General features: G+C 42.3%; 1 protein-coding gene across 1 annotated transcript in view; it reads left to right on the forward strand.

Moving 5' to 3' along the window:
- The window catches only part of Npc1 (NPC intracellular cholesterol transporter 1), a 49,713-nt gene that overhangs the window by 30,647 nt on the left and 1,589 nt on the right, over positions 1-17,477 (forward strand). The window contains exons 11-24 of the mRNA XM_026388084.2: positions 1,109-1,211; positions 4,521-4,710; positions 6,126-6,308; positions 7,007-7,121; positions 8,779-8,906; positions 9,014-9,154; positions 10,045-10,134; positions 10,524-10,714; positions 11,069-11,184; positions 11,806-11,935; positions 13,404-13,604; positions 14,542-14,773; positions 15,740-15,853; positions 16,969-17,131. Coding sequence (XP_026243869.1) covers positions 1,109-1,211; positions 4,521-4,710; positions 6,126-6,308; positions 7,007-7,121; positions 8,779-8,906; positions 9,014-9,154; positions 10,045-10,134; positions 10,524-10,714; positions 11,069-11,184; positions 11,806-11,935; positions 13,404-13,604; positions 14,542-14,773; positions 15,740-15,853; positions 16,969-17,131 — 2,097 coding nt within the window. The remainder of the gene's footprint in view (positions 1-1,108; positions 1,212-4,520; positions 4,711-6,125; positions 6,309-7,006; positions 7,122-8,778; positions 8,907-9,013; positions 9,155-10,044; positions 10,135-10,523; positions 10,715-11,068; positions 11,185-11,805; positions 11,936-13,403; positions 13,605-14,541; positions 14,774-15,739; positions 15,854-16,968; positions 17,132-17,477) is intronic.

Genomic DNA, 17,477 nt, shown 5'->3' on the forward strand with positions numbered 1-17,477 from the left:
TGCTGAAAATGTAAATAGGTTACTCAAAAGTAAATTCCAGGAAGATAGGAGTTTTCTTTTACTTCCTGATATATATCCACAGGACCTAAAGTAAGGCCTGGCACAAATTAGTTCTCAGTAAGTGTTTTGTTAAAGGTATAAAAAAATAACAGCCTCTTTGGACAGCAGTTTGTGAGAATTTATCAAAAATAGAAAGTCACATCGTTTTTTTTAATATTTATTTTTTAGTTGTAGTTGGACACAATATCTTTATTTATTTTTATGGGATGTTGGGGATTGAATCCAGGACCTCACTTGTGCTAGGCGAGCACTCTACCACTGAGCCACAACCCCAGCCACCCCCTTTTTTTTTTAATATTTATATTTTAGCTGTAGTTGGACACAATATTGGCACATAGTTTTTGACTCAGGGATTATGCTGTAATATTTGATCCTATGAATATGTACTTTACATACTAAAAATATAGATATACTATATATATTTATACATCTGTGGATATATAAATAGTTATAGTAATTTTGTAATAAAAAAAATTGCAAGAATGACCATCAATTGGGAATTGGTTGAATTATACTAGCAAATAGCATGCTTCAGGAAAAGATTAAAAAGCTCTATATGTACTAAAATGGAGCGGTCTCCAAGATACAGAATTTTAAATTGTAATGTGTAGAACAGTATGTTACCATTTATGTAAGTAGAAAGGAAAAGGGAAGAATATCCATATGGGTTTGCTTGTGTGTGCTTGGTGCAGATTCACAAATGGCCACAGCATGGAAAGAGAAGCAAAGAATGGAATGGAGAAAGGAAGGGGAGAAAGTTCTCACACAACACCTTTCTCTTCTGTTTGAAATTTTTACCATATATGTATGGTGTAGTTTGAGGGGAAAAATCATTCTCCTTGAATTGTAACTGTCCGCTTCAGACAGGGAAGCCTGTTCACTAACCAAGATACTCATAGACCATTTCTTGTTTGGTCTTAGAGCACAGACTCCATTTGTCTCCAGTGAGAAATCAGATCAGCTACTGTGTTGTGATTCCCTCCTTGTATTTGTCTGATTTTCTACATGCTCGTAATCTGCTTTTTGATGTCACGTTTTCCCTTTCTAGATCAAAACTACAATAATGCCACTGCTCTCGTGATTACCTTCCCTGTCAATAATTACTACAATGATACAGAGAAGCTCCAGAGGGCCCAGGCCTGGGAAAAAGAGTGAGTCACTCTTGGGTAAACAAACTGTCCTTGCTTTTTGTGAAGCTGGACATTTGCAGCAAGCCCTTGAACTTCATTCTCTAACTTGGCCAACATGAGTTCTAAGATATGTAATATTTTTCACTTGCTAAGAATTGTGCTCAGAAGAAATCTTTGGATATATTTACCTATAAATAGATGTTTTAAGCAGGTATTCTTACCCAGGAAGGCAAAGCATGCACAAATGCATCTTACCTTTTTTCTAATAGCAAAACTGGGAGCATACTGAATGTACAGCAATGAGGGATGAGTACAGTAGAATATTATGCACTTACTAATGAGAACAAGGTAAGTAAATGATTCCAGATCTAGTAAAAGCTATAATCAGCATATTTATATGAATATGAGCTGTTCATGCTGTTCATGAATATAAGCTGTTCAAGTAGATGGCCTGAAAAACTTAACTGTGTTCTTAACCTCTCAGGACATGGGAAAAGAAGTGTCAGGAAGATGAGGGACTTTAACTCTTTATACCCTTCTGTACTGTTTTGTTTGGTACTTGTGGCACTGGGGATTGAACCTAGAGCCTTGCACATGCTAGGCAAGCACTCTACCAGTAAGCTGCATCCCCGGCTCTTTTTAATTTTTGAGACAGGGTCTTGCTTAAGGTACCCAGGCTGGCCTCAGTCTTCAGGATCTTCTGACCTCAGCCTCCTACGTAGCTGGTATTGCAGATATGTGCCATCCAGCGTATTTTTTAAAAACAGTTTTATTGAGATGATATAAACCATAGAGTTCACTCATTTGAAGTGTAGTTTAATGGCTTTAGTGTCTTCACACATATGGTCACCCATCACTATAGTCAATTTTAGAACTCTTGGATTATCTTGGAATGAACCACTGTATCCTTTAGCTGTCACCTACCTTTTCTCATCTTCTTCATTCACCACTATAAACAATCACTAATCTACTTTCTGTCTTCATACATTTTCCTAGTTTAGACTTTTATATGGTTGGAATCATTTTTGTGGGCTTTTGTGTTTGGCTTCTTCCACTTAGCGTTTTCAAGGTTCATCCACATTCTCACATCTTTTTATGACCAAATAATATTCCATTATGTAGTTCTATCATATTTATTTGCCCATTCATCAATTGATGCACATTTGGGTTATTTCTGTCTTTTGTCTATAATGAATAATGCTGCTATGAATATTTTTATAAGTTTTCATTTCTCTTAGGTATATATCTAAGAGTAGAATTGCTAGATCATGTGGCAACTCTACCTTTAGTTGTTCGAAGAACTGCTGGACTATTTTCAGTATGTGATGGTTCCAGTTTTCGCACTTCTATGCCAGCACTTGTTATTATCTGCCTTTTAGATTCTAGCCATCCTACTGGATATAAAGTAGTAGTCGTTGTGGTTTTGATTAGCATTTTCCTAATGATGAAAAATTGTAGGCATCTTTTCATGTGTTTAATTCTCCATCTTCCTTGGAGAAATATCTATTCATATGGTTTGCCCATTTTTTTATTATTGATTTGTAAGAAATTTTTATATTTCTTTATCAGATATATGATTTCCAAATATTTTCTCCCATTCTGTTGGGTCTTTTTTTGGTTGTTACTTTTTTGATGCACAAAAATTTTTTAATTTTGAAGAGATTTAATTTTTTTTTCTTTTCTGGCTTCTCGCCTTTGTCCCAACACAGGCAGCCCTTGGTAGAATGGGCTGGCTGCAGAGCAAAACCTAAGAAAACCAGAATGACCTAGAAACCGCAGGACACAGAAAATATTTTCATAAAGCGGAGGTAGGGCAGGCTAGCCGATTATACAGATCGAGCTTCTATACTAAAAAGGCAAAATGGAGCCTGCGCTTGCTTTATTTTTATCAGGGAACACCAAAGGCCTTTCATAACATGTTCTTCACCAAAAAAGGTAGAGGTGGGCTGTCCAGTTCCCAACGGGCTACACCCATCTCCACAGCTTCTGTGAGGGACCTTCCTAGTAGAGTGGAGATAAAGGTCCCTGCCTTGGGCAACCTACTATGTGGGAGAGCCATGGATCGTTCCCAAGGTTAAACCTAAAATCTCCCTGATGCCATACTGAGAGAAGACCCTCAAGTAATTCACAGGTGGCTTCCCGCAGTGGCTCAGACTTTCAGTGTCATGTCCAAGACACCATTGTCTAATCCAAGAACATGGGCATTTACTCTGTGTTTTCTCCTGGGAGTTTTATAGTCTTAGCTCTTACATTCAGCTCTCTGATCCCTGGAGTTAATTTTTTGTGTGAGGTGAGGGTCCAGGTTCATCCTTTTTCTTGTAACTCTCCAGTTGTCCTACAGCATTTGTTGAAAAGGTTTTTCTTTCCCACTGAAAAGTCTTGGCATCCTTATCAAAAATTAATTAATCCCTGACACATGGCATGTTTCTGGACTCTCAAAAATTTGTTCCTTTGATCTGTGTCTCTTCTGGTGACAGTATAATGGTGTCTTTATTACTGTTGTTTTCTAGGAAGTTTTGAAATTGGGAAGTGCAAGTCCTACTTTCTCTTCTTGAAAAAGTTGTCTTGGCTATTCTTAGCCAGGCAATTGCATGTGAGTTTTAGAATCAACTTATCAGTTCCTACAAGAATCAGCTGGGATTCTGATAAATTTTGGTGGGCTTTTTTGGGTTTTTTTTGGAACTGGGGGTTGAACCCGGCCAGGGTTTTACAAATGTGAAGCAGATGCTTTGCCATTGAGCTACATCATCCCAGCCTGATTCTGATAAATGTTGTATTGTTCAATGAGTTTTTATGTTCTTTAAAGTGTACTACACATAGATATCTTTTTTTATTTTAATTTTATTTTACTTTTTTTAATATTTTATTTTAGTTGTAGTTGGACACATATCTTTATTTTTATGTGGTACTGAGGATCAAACCCAGGGCCTTGCACATGCTAGGTGAGTGCTCTATCACTGAGCCACAACCCCAGCTCATATAGGTATCTTTTTTAGTTTAAAAAAAAAAAAAAACACACATAGGCAGAACATGAACCAATTTTAAACTTGTTCCAAATCTGTTTTAAATGGTAGAAAGTTCAAGACTCCATGACAGAGTGCTTGCCTAACATGCCTGGGGTTTGATCCCCAGCATCTCCCCCACCCCAAAAAAGGAAATTCAGCTTGACAAGGACTGTGGCCGTGTTTCACCTTTTAAGCTCCAGTGTTGAAGCTCCTAATGCAGGGCAAAGGTTAAGTGTGGCCTTTGCCCTTAAAAGTTGGGAAAGAAGCTCTTACTTATCTGTCACTTAGTTTTAACTAAAACTATTAAATTTTGCTTATCCTTTAGGTTTATTAATTTTGTGAAAAACTACAAGAATCCAAATCTGACCATTTCTTTCACTACTGAACGAAGTATTGAAGATGAACTAAATCGTGAAAGTAATGGGGATATCTTCACTGTTGTCATTAGCTACGCCATCATGTTTCTGTATATTTCCCTAGCCTTGGGGCACATCAAAAGCTGTCGCAGGCTTCTGGTAAGTGTGGGGGGGGGGGGTTGTATTATGTGTATATTTCATGTTCCTATGTGTTTGTTATTTATGTGTTAGAAATGGCCATGCCCAGCATGATGTTGTATTTAAGCCTCTATTCAAGTCTATTTTTTTTTCTTTGTACTGGGGATTGAACCCAGGGCTCCTTAACCACTGAGCCGCATCCCTAGACCAAGAAATAGTCTCCTTTTTATTTTTTATTTTTTTGTTGTTAGAGTGCTGGAGATTAGAACCCAGGCATTGTGCATGTAGGGCAAGCACTCCACCAACTGAGCTATATCCCCAGCCCCCTTTTTATTTTTTATTTTGAGACATTCTCACTAAGTTGCTTAGGCTGGTTCTGAACTTGGGATCTTCCTGCCTCAGCCTCCCAAGTTGTATTACGTGTGTACTACCATGTCTGGTGCCTCTACTTATTCTTTTTTATTTATATATTCTTTAGTTGTCAATGGACCACTTATTTATTTGTATGTGGTGCTGAGAATCGAACCTAGTGCCTTGCACATGCCAGGCAAGCACTCTAACCACTGAATGACAACCCCAGCCCCTCTACTTATTCTAAATTCATTAAGTCTCCTAAACAAAAGAGTTTTGAGCTGGGAACAGTGTTGTGTGCCTACAGTCCCAGCTATTGAGGAGGCTGAGTTAGGAGAATTACAAACCTGAGGCTAGCCTGGGCAACTGAGGGAGTCCCAGTCTCAAAACAAAACAGAAAGGGTTGGGGATGTAGCTTAGCGTTAACACATTTGTGTAGTGTATATGAGGGCCTGGGTTTAATCCCAAGTGCCACAACCAAAAAAAAGAAAAACTTAGATGTACTGATGTACTGCTGTTCCTTTTGAGGGACTCAGGTACAAGCTGTATGTTAATTATATGACAGTTCTGTTTCTTGCATCTGTTTTCTTCAGTTTCAATTTTTTGTTTCATCTTAATCCTAAAGTTCTTCACATTGTTTGTCTGTTAGTTTGTTTTTTCTAATTTGTCCACTCCATCACTAAGAATGTGAGCTCAGGAAATATGCTACTAGGAAAGACCTGGAAGTTTTTTCTTCTCTCTCTCAAATTAGGAATTAGCCTTTTTTTTTTTTTGGTACTAGGGATTGAACTCAGGGGTATTCTACCACTGAGCCACATCCCCAGCCCTATTTTGTATTTTATTTAGAGATGAGGTCTCACCGAGTTGTTTAGTGCCTCACTATTGCTGAGGCTGGCTTTGAACTCGCAATTCTCCTGCCTCAGCCTCCCAGGCCCCTGGAATGACAGGCGTGCGCCACCACACCCGTCTATACTTTTAATTCTAGGTTAGATAGACCCATGTAAAGCAGTAATAATGAGGACCTTTTAGTAATCAATGGGCAAAAAACCCTCTAACTGACAACTTGTGTCTTCGTCACCTCTCAGGTGGATTCTAAAATCTCCCTAGGCATCACAGGGATCGTGATCGTGTTGAGCTCGGTGGCCTGCTCATTGGGTATCTTCAGCTACATGGGGACCCCGTTGACCCTCATAGTGATTGAAGTCATCCCGTTCCTGGTGCTGGCTGTGGGGGTGGACAACATCTTCATCCTGGTGCAGACCTACCAGGTATGCCTTCGCCTTCCCAGGGAGCATGCCATCCCAGCATGGGGCCTGTTAGCAGCTGGGCATTTGTCGGTGCGGACAGTGAGGAGGCTTTGTGTTGTTGCCTTCTGTGGCTCACGGGTGACCTGGATTTGTCTTGGACATTTTGGAACCAAGAATTTCAGCCCTGTCTTTGGTAGGTGCCATAGATGTAAAGTGAAAGTTTGATTTTTAAAGTATCTTTCCACATGTGCATGAAAAGGGCTAACATTTTGGGAATGCTTTTGGACATAGCTTATTAAAATAATTCTCAGCATAGTGTAGAAGAACAAGAGTTTTGTTCTAAGCACCACTAAAAAGACCCAAAGTCAACACACAGCCCGCTGATGTAGAAAGTGGTCCCAGTCAGTCATCCTGAAGCCCCTGCCAGAGTGGAGAGTCAGTGGCATAGAAGCATCATTTAAGGGTCCAGCCACCTGCAGCCTGTGTTCCTGTATTCTTGTGATAACAGATTCAGTTTTTCCTTGGGTTTCTCACCTAGTACCTGGAAAGTGGTTCAGAAATACTCTGCTTCAACCTGAGAAGTTTATAGGGTTAGCTATACTGCTAATCATCTACTAATAATTTTATATTATCAAATTAACACAAAGAAGCAAAGAGGTGGCAATTTTACTGAGAAATTTTAATGTTGCATACTTAATTTTTTTATTTTTTTTTTTAAGAGAGATGAACGTCTTCAAGGGGAAACCCTGGATCAACAACTGGGCAGGGTCCTAGGAGAAGTGGCTCCTAGTATGTTCCTGTCATCCTTTTGCGAGACTTCAGCATTTTTCTTTGGTAATTATGCTTTAAATTGTACCAGTCCTATAGTTTGCTGAGCCTGAGAATAGAAAGAGCTGGGTACTTGGATTTGTGCACCTTCCTGCTCTTCCTTTTGTCATTTTTATTCCATAATTGGAAAGTTATCACTGAGTGGAGAATAAGAACAATTGGTGACAGTGTCTTGGGTCTCAGTTTGGAAGTGCCTTCTTTGAGAGGCATTGGCCTGCAGGATGTTCTGGCTGTGTGTGGGTAGAAGTCTTCCTCCCCTGTTCACACCACTCACCGGGGAGGCAGCCTCCCCTAGGGGTTTATGCATCTTTCTTCAGTTCGAGGAGCTGGGATAAGCTGGAACAAAAAAATCAACCCTTCTATACTTCTTTTCTATGGAGACATCGCCAAGTAGACTCACGGGTCAGGCTGCCGGCTGCATCTCTGTAGTGAGTGAGGAGAAAAGCAGTTGTCCTCAATAGAGGAGGGTGGATTAGACGCCATCAGCCCAGAGAAGATACTGTCTGTGGGTCACAGACCATAGTGCCTGCATGGTCCCAAGGTCACCTTCAGCAGGGACACTGTAGGATCTTCAATGATGGTAGTCTTTGAACACAGATATGCTGTCACCATGTTAGTCTCATTTCCACAAAGCTGAATGCTTTTGAAACCTGTGGCCTTTGTTGTTCCTTTTGACGGACACAGGTGCAGAAGAAAAAGTTCTTTTTACTTTCGTCATTAGAAAACCCGTGCAAGGATAAGGATATTAGCAGCTGAGACTGTGCCTCAAGGTTGGAGTGATCTTGGGGAGATAGTTTGGGAGGAAGCTGTGGCACTCTGAGTGCGAGTGTCCCTCCAATAGAGGTAGTGACATGTGGCCAGCCCAGGATTGCAAGGTCTGATTTTTCTTTTTTTTTTTTTTTTTCCAAAACTAGATTTTTGTGTTAAAACTTTATCTCATCATTAAATACTACTTTTTTTTTTTTTTTCCAGTGCTAGAGATTAAACCCTGGCCCAAGCCTTGTACAAGCTAGATAAATGCTCTTCCTTAGGGCTGTGCCCCTAGCCCAAATGCTGACTACTTATTAAGAAATATTTTTAAAATCCTAAAATGGACCACTGAAGTGTGGGCCAAGCAGTATACATCTGGCCCAGGGGCTGCCAGTTTACCTTTGAGTCTTACCCTGGTACCTTTGACCTGGAACACCCTCGTTTGATTGTAAACTCTCTTTACTGTAACTTCACAGGGAGGCAAGCATTGTTGAAACAATAGCAGGTGGAAAATACAGTCCCTCTCTCAGAGTGAGACCTATAGGTTACTCCAAGAAATACCCTTATTTTTCATGGTTCTCAAAGTGTAACACACATAAATTTGTCTGAAAACCTTTTAAATACATTAGAGTTGGGGTTGAAGTACGCAATTGTGTCTTGATTAAGCAGGATAGGGCCTGCGACCCGGAGTGTACTCCCCAGCTGGTCTGGTGCTGACACCATTTGGAAAAGCTCTGAGCTCTTAGACCCCGTTCCTCTCCCAGTTTCCGTGTGGCAGCCATACAGACCGTGGCGTACCTTTTAATGGGTCAGGCCTAGGTGGCCCCTTGTGTTCTTGTGTCCACATGAGTGTGACTTGCACAGACTCCTGTGCAGTGAGTGGAGTGACGCAGAGCTATTCCTGTCCCTATAGGAGCCCTGTCGGTGATGCCAGCCGTCCACACTTTCTCTCTGTTTGCGGGATTGGCCGTCTTCATTGACTTCCTACTTCAGATTACCTGTTTCGTGAGTCTCTTGGGATTAGACATTCAACGTCAAGAGGTAAGTTGGTACCAGGGCTACAGTCCGTTTAATATGTGTTTGAAATCTAGATGAAGGAACCACAGGAGGGTATTTTCTGTGACCTTTGCTCTTCTTTGTACCCTCAGAAAAATCGGCTGGACATCCTCTGCTGTGTGAAAGGTGCTGAAGATGGAAGCAGCGTCCAGGCCTCAGAAAGCTGCCTGTTTCGCTTCTTCAAAAACTCCTACTCTCCACTTCTGCTGAAGGACTGGATGCGACCCATCGTGGTATGCACCCCTCTGTGGTTTCTCTTTCTTCCCCACAAGACAGATGTGTCTCATGCCTTCGAAGAACTCACACAGCCCGAGAGGCAGATTTCTGACAGCTTTAACATGCATAAATAGTAAAATCCTTTTCTAGCAAGGTTTTAGCAGTCCCAATAAGCAATAGAGTTGTCATTTTTTTTTATTTTTAAGTAATTATAAACTCATAGACTGTTGCAAAGATAGTACAGATGGGACCCAGGTTTCCTGGACCCAGTTTTCCCCAGTGGTACATTTTACATAATTATAGGACAACATCAGTACCAGGACATGTCTGTGTGTGTGTGTGTGTGTGTGTGTGTGTGTGTGTGTGTAGTGCTTGGAAGGACATACTAAACAAATGCTCTACCATGGAGCTACACCTGCACCCCAGAACCAGGAATTTGATATTGACACAATGTGTGTGTAGTTTTGAGATATTATCACATTGTGCAGGGTCCCATGATCTTCACTGTAGTCAGGATTCAGAACTGTCCTATCACTGTCCAGACCCCTCATTGGTGCGCCCTCTCATTGCTAGATAGTGACCACTCTCTACTAAAAGAACACAAGGTAGTTTCCCATAACAGCAAAAAGCAATAGTGATATTAACATTTTTTGAACATTTAGTATCAGTTGGGAACTAGGCTAAAATTGGAATTATCCCTGGATTTTAGAAAAGTCCTGCTTTGAAGTGTAGCTCGGTGGTAGAGCCCTTGCATGTACTACCACTGGGATTCACAGCACTGAAAAAAAAAGAAAAAGAAAAGTCCTGCTTTGTGTGTGTGAAGGAGAGAGAGACTGATTTTATTTATCTTCTTCAACTCATGGTTATATTATAACAGTTGCCATCTTACAATTCACTTTCATTCCAGATTGCCGTCTTTGTGGGTGTCCTGTCATTTAGTATCGCGGTCCTGAACAAAGTAGAAATTGGATTGGATCAGTCTCTTTCAGTGCCAGATGTAAGATGTTTTCTTCTTATTATTTTTTTACGTTAACTGGTGATGAGTAAAGTTTTCAGTAAATGAACGTGGGTGTTATGCCTGCTTCTCTGTGCAAAGGCAGTAGGCAATGGTGACAGTTGATCATATGATATAAGAACTGCCACCAGGCTGTGTCCCTGTGGGCCACCTTCACCTTCTGGGCTCTTTGGACACAGCCATTGAATGGAGGTCCAACCTGATTGGGACTGGCAGGAGGAGCACCCTGGAACCCAAGGAAGAGAATCATGAATCCAGGCTGGAGGCGTCTGGGCCTGCTGGTGCCCTCTGAATTCTCAGTGACCATCACCTCACTTAGTTACCATCAGATCATTCATACTTTCTCTCCCCTTCTTTGGTCTGTCTTTCAGGACTCTTATGTCATAGATTACTTCAAATCCCTTGGTCAGTACCTGCACGCGGGTCCACCTGTGTACTTTGTCCTGGAGGAAGGGCACAACTATACATCCCTACAGGGGCAGAACATGGTGTGCGGCGGCATGGGCTGTGACAACGATTCCTTGGTGCAGCAGATATTTAACGCGGCTCAGCTGGACAACTAGTCAGTACCACCTGCTCCTCATGTGCCTCAGCAGAAGCAGTAGGAAGGGCTCCCAGCTAGTCAGCTCGGGCCTGAAATTTCTCACTGAAAATAGACTTTCTTGGAAAAGTTGCTTTTAATCAAAACATATGTTAAATCCAGTTTAACCTAAGCAAAACCTTTCAAAGAACTAATTTGCTACTGGTCCTTTGAAGGTTTTTTTCACTGAGTTATAATGTAGTTTGTCTTTTGACTGATAGCAGTATAAAGCAATAAAAGATATAAAGTTTCAAGGAAAAGTACTGAATTTAAAGACTCCTCCCTGTGCAGCAAGTTAACAGTTTTTGTATATGTTTTTTCCTCCTCTTTCTCCAGCACCCGGATAGGCTTTGCTCCCTCGTCCTGGATTGACGATTATTTTGATTGGGTTAAGCCACAGTCTACTTGCTGTAGAGTCTACAATATCACTGAACAGTTCTGCAATGCTTCAGGTATTTTCTCCTCCTTCTCCAGATCTTTCCTTTTTGCTGAAAATTTTTAACATTACATACATATCATTTGCATTTTGCCTCAGCATGTGCCCGTTTCTGTGCCAGCTCCGGGTTTCATTCCCTTTGTCTTTGTCCCTCTCCTCTGTCACTAGCTCTGAATCATGCCACGTGTTTCTCTCTGAGCCCTCCATGGGGCTGCAGGCCAAACAAGGTCACTCCAGGGAACTGGTTCCCTGATGAGGGTTCTCATTCTGCCTTTTTTGAGTGGCCACTGGCCCTGGCTTCTCAGAGGCATGTTTGCCTTGGTTTGTCACTGTTGCCTGATGGTTTTTAAGTGTTGAGATTGTCTTGGAATTTTCTTAATGGGACCCGGAAGTTCCTGGCTCTCATAATACCACTCGATGTTGTCATCCATGAAGCAGGAAACCTACCAGGGCAGGAAATGCTGTATTGTCCACCTAAGATGAAGCTGTGTATTAAATCTATTAAACAATGAAAGTCACTTGTGACTGAAGCTTTTGGATGAAGGGAAAGATTCAGGAAAATCATTCAGTCTCTAATTTTTAAAAAAAATCTGGAGGCCCCTTCTTCTAACAGTTGGTCCTCCCTCTTTTCTGCCAGTGGTTGACCCTTCCTGCGTCCGCTGCAGGCCTCTGACTCCGGAGGGCAAACAGAGACCTCAGGGTGGAGACTTCATGAAATTCCTGCCCATGTTTCTCTCTGATAACCCTAACCCCAAGTGTGGCAAAGGGTAAGTGCTGCTGAGCCAGGTCAGATAAGCGTCTGCTGCAGCTTTAATTTGTAATGGAGAACTAAGTGAGGGCTGGGTTAAGACAGTTGGTGGGAAAGGGCATCTTCTCCACCCTCAGCCATCCTGTCCCAATCCTGGGGCAGTAAAGAAACTTAAGACACCTTTTAAAAAAACAAAAAAAAATGTCTGTTTTCAGCAGATTTCCTCCTGGCTTGGGATTCGTTTCTTACGCTGCTGTCTGGGTCCTGTCCCATTAGATGTAGAGATAGGTGCTGGTTCCGTGCACATTATGAGGGGACTGGAGGGAGAGGGTAGACATGCCAGTATTTCAGAGTGTGAATGAGCTTGATTTTGTCCACTTTTGCCAATAGGTGTAAAGGACCATGCCTTTGCTTTGGTAATGCTATCCCAGATCAAGGTTTAGTGGTGCATAATCATGATCCCAGGGACATGGGAGACTATAACAGTAGGATCCCAAGTTCAAGGCCAACCTTGGCAACTTAGTGAGACCCTGTCTTAAAATTAAAAAAAAAAAAATTAAATGCTAGGACATAGCCCAGTGATAGAACACCCCTGGGTTTGATCCCTAGTACCACAAAAAACAATGGTTTAGATTCGGTTAGCCCCACCGTGCTCCCTGCCAGCCTGGCCGTAGAGGAGGAGGCTGTGGGCTTTCTCGCTCCCCATCCAGCCAGTTGCCCACAGTGCAGGATATCTGACTTTTAATAGTGAAGAAGATTGGGGGTTGATTTGGAAATTTTTGCGGGTTGGAAGACGAGCATCCACATGTATGTGAGTTTAACTGAACATACTTGTTTTTTCGTAAGGATCCATTTTTTACTTGAGTCACATCAGTTAATTGTATGTATCGTGTCTGTGTTTTAAAACCTGTACTAGGTCCCACGGGAAGGCTGCCCCTAAAAAATAAAAGAGAAATGAGTCTTGCAACTTGGTTCCTGAGTGCTTTGGCCTACATAATACCAGCTGAGATGAGCTCAGTTGTAACAAAGGCAGCCGGGGGCACCCGCTGTGCAGAACTGCCCATCCGGCCTGCAGCCTGTGGCGCTGGAGCTGGTGATGCCAAGCGGGAGGCTAAAGCTTGGGTGAGGGAATCTTGCCAGGGTTTCAGGACCAAGTGCAGCAGGCCGAGGTCGAGTCCAGGTCTTGGCCCTTCCCTGCCTCCTGTTACACAGCAGCACTAAGTAAACTCCGTATCAGAGCATGTTTGTTTAAGAGCAGAATCAGATAGAAAAACAATAGCTACCAAGCACCAGAGAAACCACAGCAGTAAAGAAAAGCCGGTCTGGGCGAGAACAAGCCAGAGCTTCTGCACTCCCTCATCAGGACACCTTTTTCATCTGCGAACTCTACAACTGTGTCTGGCTTCTGAGTGGAGTCACTTAGCCTGGAGTGCTCAGATTCTGCCCAGTTTGCAAGGCTGGCCTCTCTGACACCCACTCTTTCCCAGGGGACATGCAGCTTACAGCTCAGCAGTTAACATCCTTGGCAATAATACTGGCATCGGAGCCACATACTTCATGACCTACCACACTGTGCTGCAGACCTCCGCTGACTTTATTGATGCTATGAAAAAAGCCCGACTTGTGGCCAGTAACATCACCGAAACCATGAGCACGAAGGGCAGTAATTATCGGGTGTTCCCATACAGGTAAAATGTGGATTTTTATAAAGAAGTGTTTCCTGGAGAAGGGTCTGTCTCTTAGGGGATGCTGGTCTTCAGCTTGGATTCTGATACTTGCTCCATCTTGGAACTAGAACCTTGAGCCTCTGAGAACTACAAACTGCACTTGGTTCATGCTGCCTCACAGCCCCAGCGAGACCCCAGGCAGGGTGCTGCCTCAGGGAAGGGATGCCCTGGCGTACCTAGAGAGCAGCTGTTGGGTATTCCTGACTGGGATTTCTCGGTGCTTTTAAGTGGACTTTTCATTTGAATGGTTTATGTATTATTTTTTCCTGCCAAGGAATGTATTATATATTAAATACTGAATTGGGGAAATAGAGAATGGTAAAAGAAACAAGTAGCTTTTTTTTTTTAAACCACCACCATGATCCCTGTGGAAGAAGTTCTTTAAAAATGTATGTCCTAATTCCTGGGAAGCACTGATTAACTTTTAGGGGTAAAAATAGCCTGAGGTAGTTCCCGGGTCAGATCTGCTTTTTTTCCGAAAATACTATGGAATGCTTTTTGTCAATAGCTATAAGGTAACATAGTTTGGGCTTTGAATCAAAAACATTATATTGGGGGCTGGGGATATGGCTCAAGTAGTAACGCACTCGCCAGGCATGCGTGAGGCACTGGGTTCTATCCTCAGCACCACATAAAAATAAAATAAAGATATTGTGTCTACCTAAAGCTAAAAAATAAATATTAAAAAAAAAAACCTTATATAGAACAAAACATGAGGCCCTTCTTTGGGTGTCAGTGGCCATCAGATCCAGATGAATTACTGTACATGAGTGAAACGAGGGAGGTGTTCTGCAAGGGTGTCTCCAAGTGTCCCAGCTTTGCAGGAGTGAGAGTGGTCCCGGGTGGGGCTCCCAGGAGTGAGTGTAAGCTGTAACGGAATGTCCCCCTTCCTCCCCAGTGTGTTCTACGTCTTCTACGAACAGTACCTGACCATCATTGATGACACCATCTTTAACCTTGGTGTGTCCCTGGGGTCCATATTTCTGGTGACCGTGATTGTTCTGGGCTGTGAACTGTGGTCTGCAGTCATCATGTGTGTCACCATTGCCATGATCCTGGTCAACATGTTTGGCGTGATGTGGCTGTGGGGCATCAGTCTGAACGCAGTGTCCTTAGTCAACCTGGTGATGGTGAGTCTTCGTCCACTCTCATTTTGTCCCTAGCTCCCGTCACTCACATGAATGGTTTCCTGAATTTCATATAACCCTATATGGAGTAAAATAGCAAGTCTGCCTCTTACTCTTGGTGCTTAAGGAGAGGTGGGAGGAATCAGGACAGGGCACAGAGAGGCAGAAGCTGGGAGCAGAAGCACATTAAAGGTAATCTGTTCCCTCCCATTGTTTCCTCTAATCCCTTTGCAGCTATAGTAAATAGTGTGGTTCATGACATCTGTGCCAATGGCAATGTGACCCCACCGTCTGGCACGGGTATTCTGCTTTTATTATTCGGAAGGCACTGCAAAAGCATGTAGCCTGATGACAGCAAGATATTTACTTTACAGAAAATTGTCCTTGCCTTCCCAGCAGGGCATCCCATATAGTTGCCAGGTGCTTTTTAATAAAATCTTGAAGAAGTGAGCATTCAGGAAGGTATTAATGGAAGATAGAAACTGTATCAGTACTTTCAGATAGTAACCCTTTCAGAGTGGTAGTGGGGCCTAATTACAGGAAGACAGTGTGCTTGCTCAGTGGGGTATAGTGGGGCCAACCTTGAGAGGTTCCAGCAACTTCCCCTAACAGAGCAAACATGCTGTAGAAAACTGGTGCACTGGGTGGTGCTTAGAGGGTTCCAAGGTTTCCTGCCACCATTTAGGTAGGTGTGATGGGAACTTTGTTTTATAAGTCAAAAGGGCTGCTTGAGGGGGCGCTGAGGTTGTGGCTCAGTGGTAGAGCACTCGCCTAGCACATGCAAGGTCCTTAGCACCACATTAAAATGAAGGTATTGTGTCCAACTACAACTATAAAATAAAATTTTTTTTTAAAAAGGGGGTCCTCCAGCACCCAGGTCCCCTGGCAAACCCCCATTTTAGGGAAGGGGAGATGGCTCAGGATTTTCAACTAGAAAAGAGCCATTCTCATGTAAGTACTTTATTCTAGAGCTGTGGCATTTCCGTGGAGTTCTGCAGCCACATAACCAGAGCATTCACAGTGAGTGCAAAAGGAAGCCGCGTGGACCGTGCTGAAGAGGCGCTCGCTCTCATGGGCAGTTCTGTGAGTATACTCTGTGGGTGTACGCAGCAGGAGTGGCAGGATGGGGTGCATGCTCGATGACTTTCTGAGAAGAAACTTTAAAATTCAGTGGGTAAAGCTGTTTTCCGGGCTGGAGTTGTGGCTCAGTGGTAGAGAGCTTGACCAGCATGTGTGAGGCACTGGGTTTGATTCTCAGCACCACATATAAATATAAATAAAATAAAGGTCCATCAACAGCTAATAAAAATTAAAAAAAAAAAAAAAAACTATTTCAATCTTTTACTGGACCTTACAGGTACTAAGTAGCTCCTATAAGTTGTCAGGCAATTCATGAAATAGCTGTGTATTGTACAGACCTGAAATTCTTTACAGTCATGTTTGTATGACTCCTTTTTAGGTAGCAGGATAGCTCAAGCATATTAAGAAAGATTTGAGAGCGCAGGAAGCCAGCATGGTGTGTTGACCAGCAAGAGCTGCCTCGTCCCAGAACCAAGCCCGCAGCCTGTAGTGGGTGTCTGGAGAGTCTTAGTCCAACTCTTGTTCATCAGTTTATAATATCAATTAAAGAATAAAGATTGCCAGATGCATGCCAACAACTTTGGAGGCTGAGGCAAGGGGATGGCAAGTGTGAGCAAATTAGTGAGGCCCTATGCAACTGCCTCAAAATAAAAAATAAAAGGGATAGAGATGTGGCTCAGTGCTTAAGTTCCCCTGGGTTTAATCCCCAGTACAAAATTTTTTAAAAAGAGTAAAGACTTGGGGCTGGGGATATGGCTCAAGCGGTAGCGTGCTTGCCTGGCATGCATGCGGCCCAGGTTCGATCCTCAGACCACATACAAACAAAGATGTTGTATCCACCGAAAACTAAAAAATAAATATTAAAATTCTCTCTCTCTCTCTCTCTCCCTCTCTCTTAAAAAAAAAAAAAAGTAACATGGCCATCTGATGCATTTCCTCATTTAAAAAAAAAAAAAAGAGTAAAGACTAAAATTTAGGTAGACAATAATGCTACTTCCCAGTACCTCTAAAAACTGTCTCACATTACTTTGGATATTGAATTCTAAGACATCTTTGTATTATGAAGTGTTCAGTTAAAAGTTGATAAAAGGAGTTTGTAACACTGTCTCTTCTTTTAGGTATTCAGCGGAATCACACTTACAAAATTTGGAGGAATTGTGGTGTTGGCCTTTGCCAAATCCCAGATTTTCCAGATATTTTACTTCAGGATGTATTTAGCTATGGTCTTACTGGGAGCCACTCATGGACTAATATTTCTCCCTGTCTTACTTAGTTATATAGGTAAGAGTTCTTAAGCACTGTTTTATAGTATTTGAACTTGTACTATGGTTGGTCATCTGATAGATATTACTAAGTAGAAATTCTTTTTGAAGGAAAAAAGTCCTGTCCAGGGATTTCAGGAATATCCAAACTATTTCATTAGTAAATTGTGAACATTTTTTTTTCTTGTCTGCTTAACAAAAGCTAAAGTCTGATCTTTGAATTAATTTGCATGATAGCAGGCCAGGCCAGGATGCCCTCCCACTGCTGAGGAATGAGCCCCAGCAGTTAAAACAGCTGTTCATTCCCCTGTGATGAAGGTTTTTAGCAAAAGGCCTTGACCTCCACTACTCCTTTATGATCTGTT

The sequence above is a fragment of the Urocitellus parryii genome, chromosome 13 (assembly GCF_045843805.1).
Source record: "Urocitellus parryii isolate mUroPar1 chromosome 13, mUroPar1.hap1, whole genome shotgun sequence".
In the NCBI taxonomy this organism is placed as follows: Eukaryota; Metazoa; Chordata; class Mammalia; order Rodentia; family Sciuridae; genus Urocitellus; species Urocitellus parryii.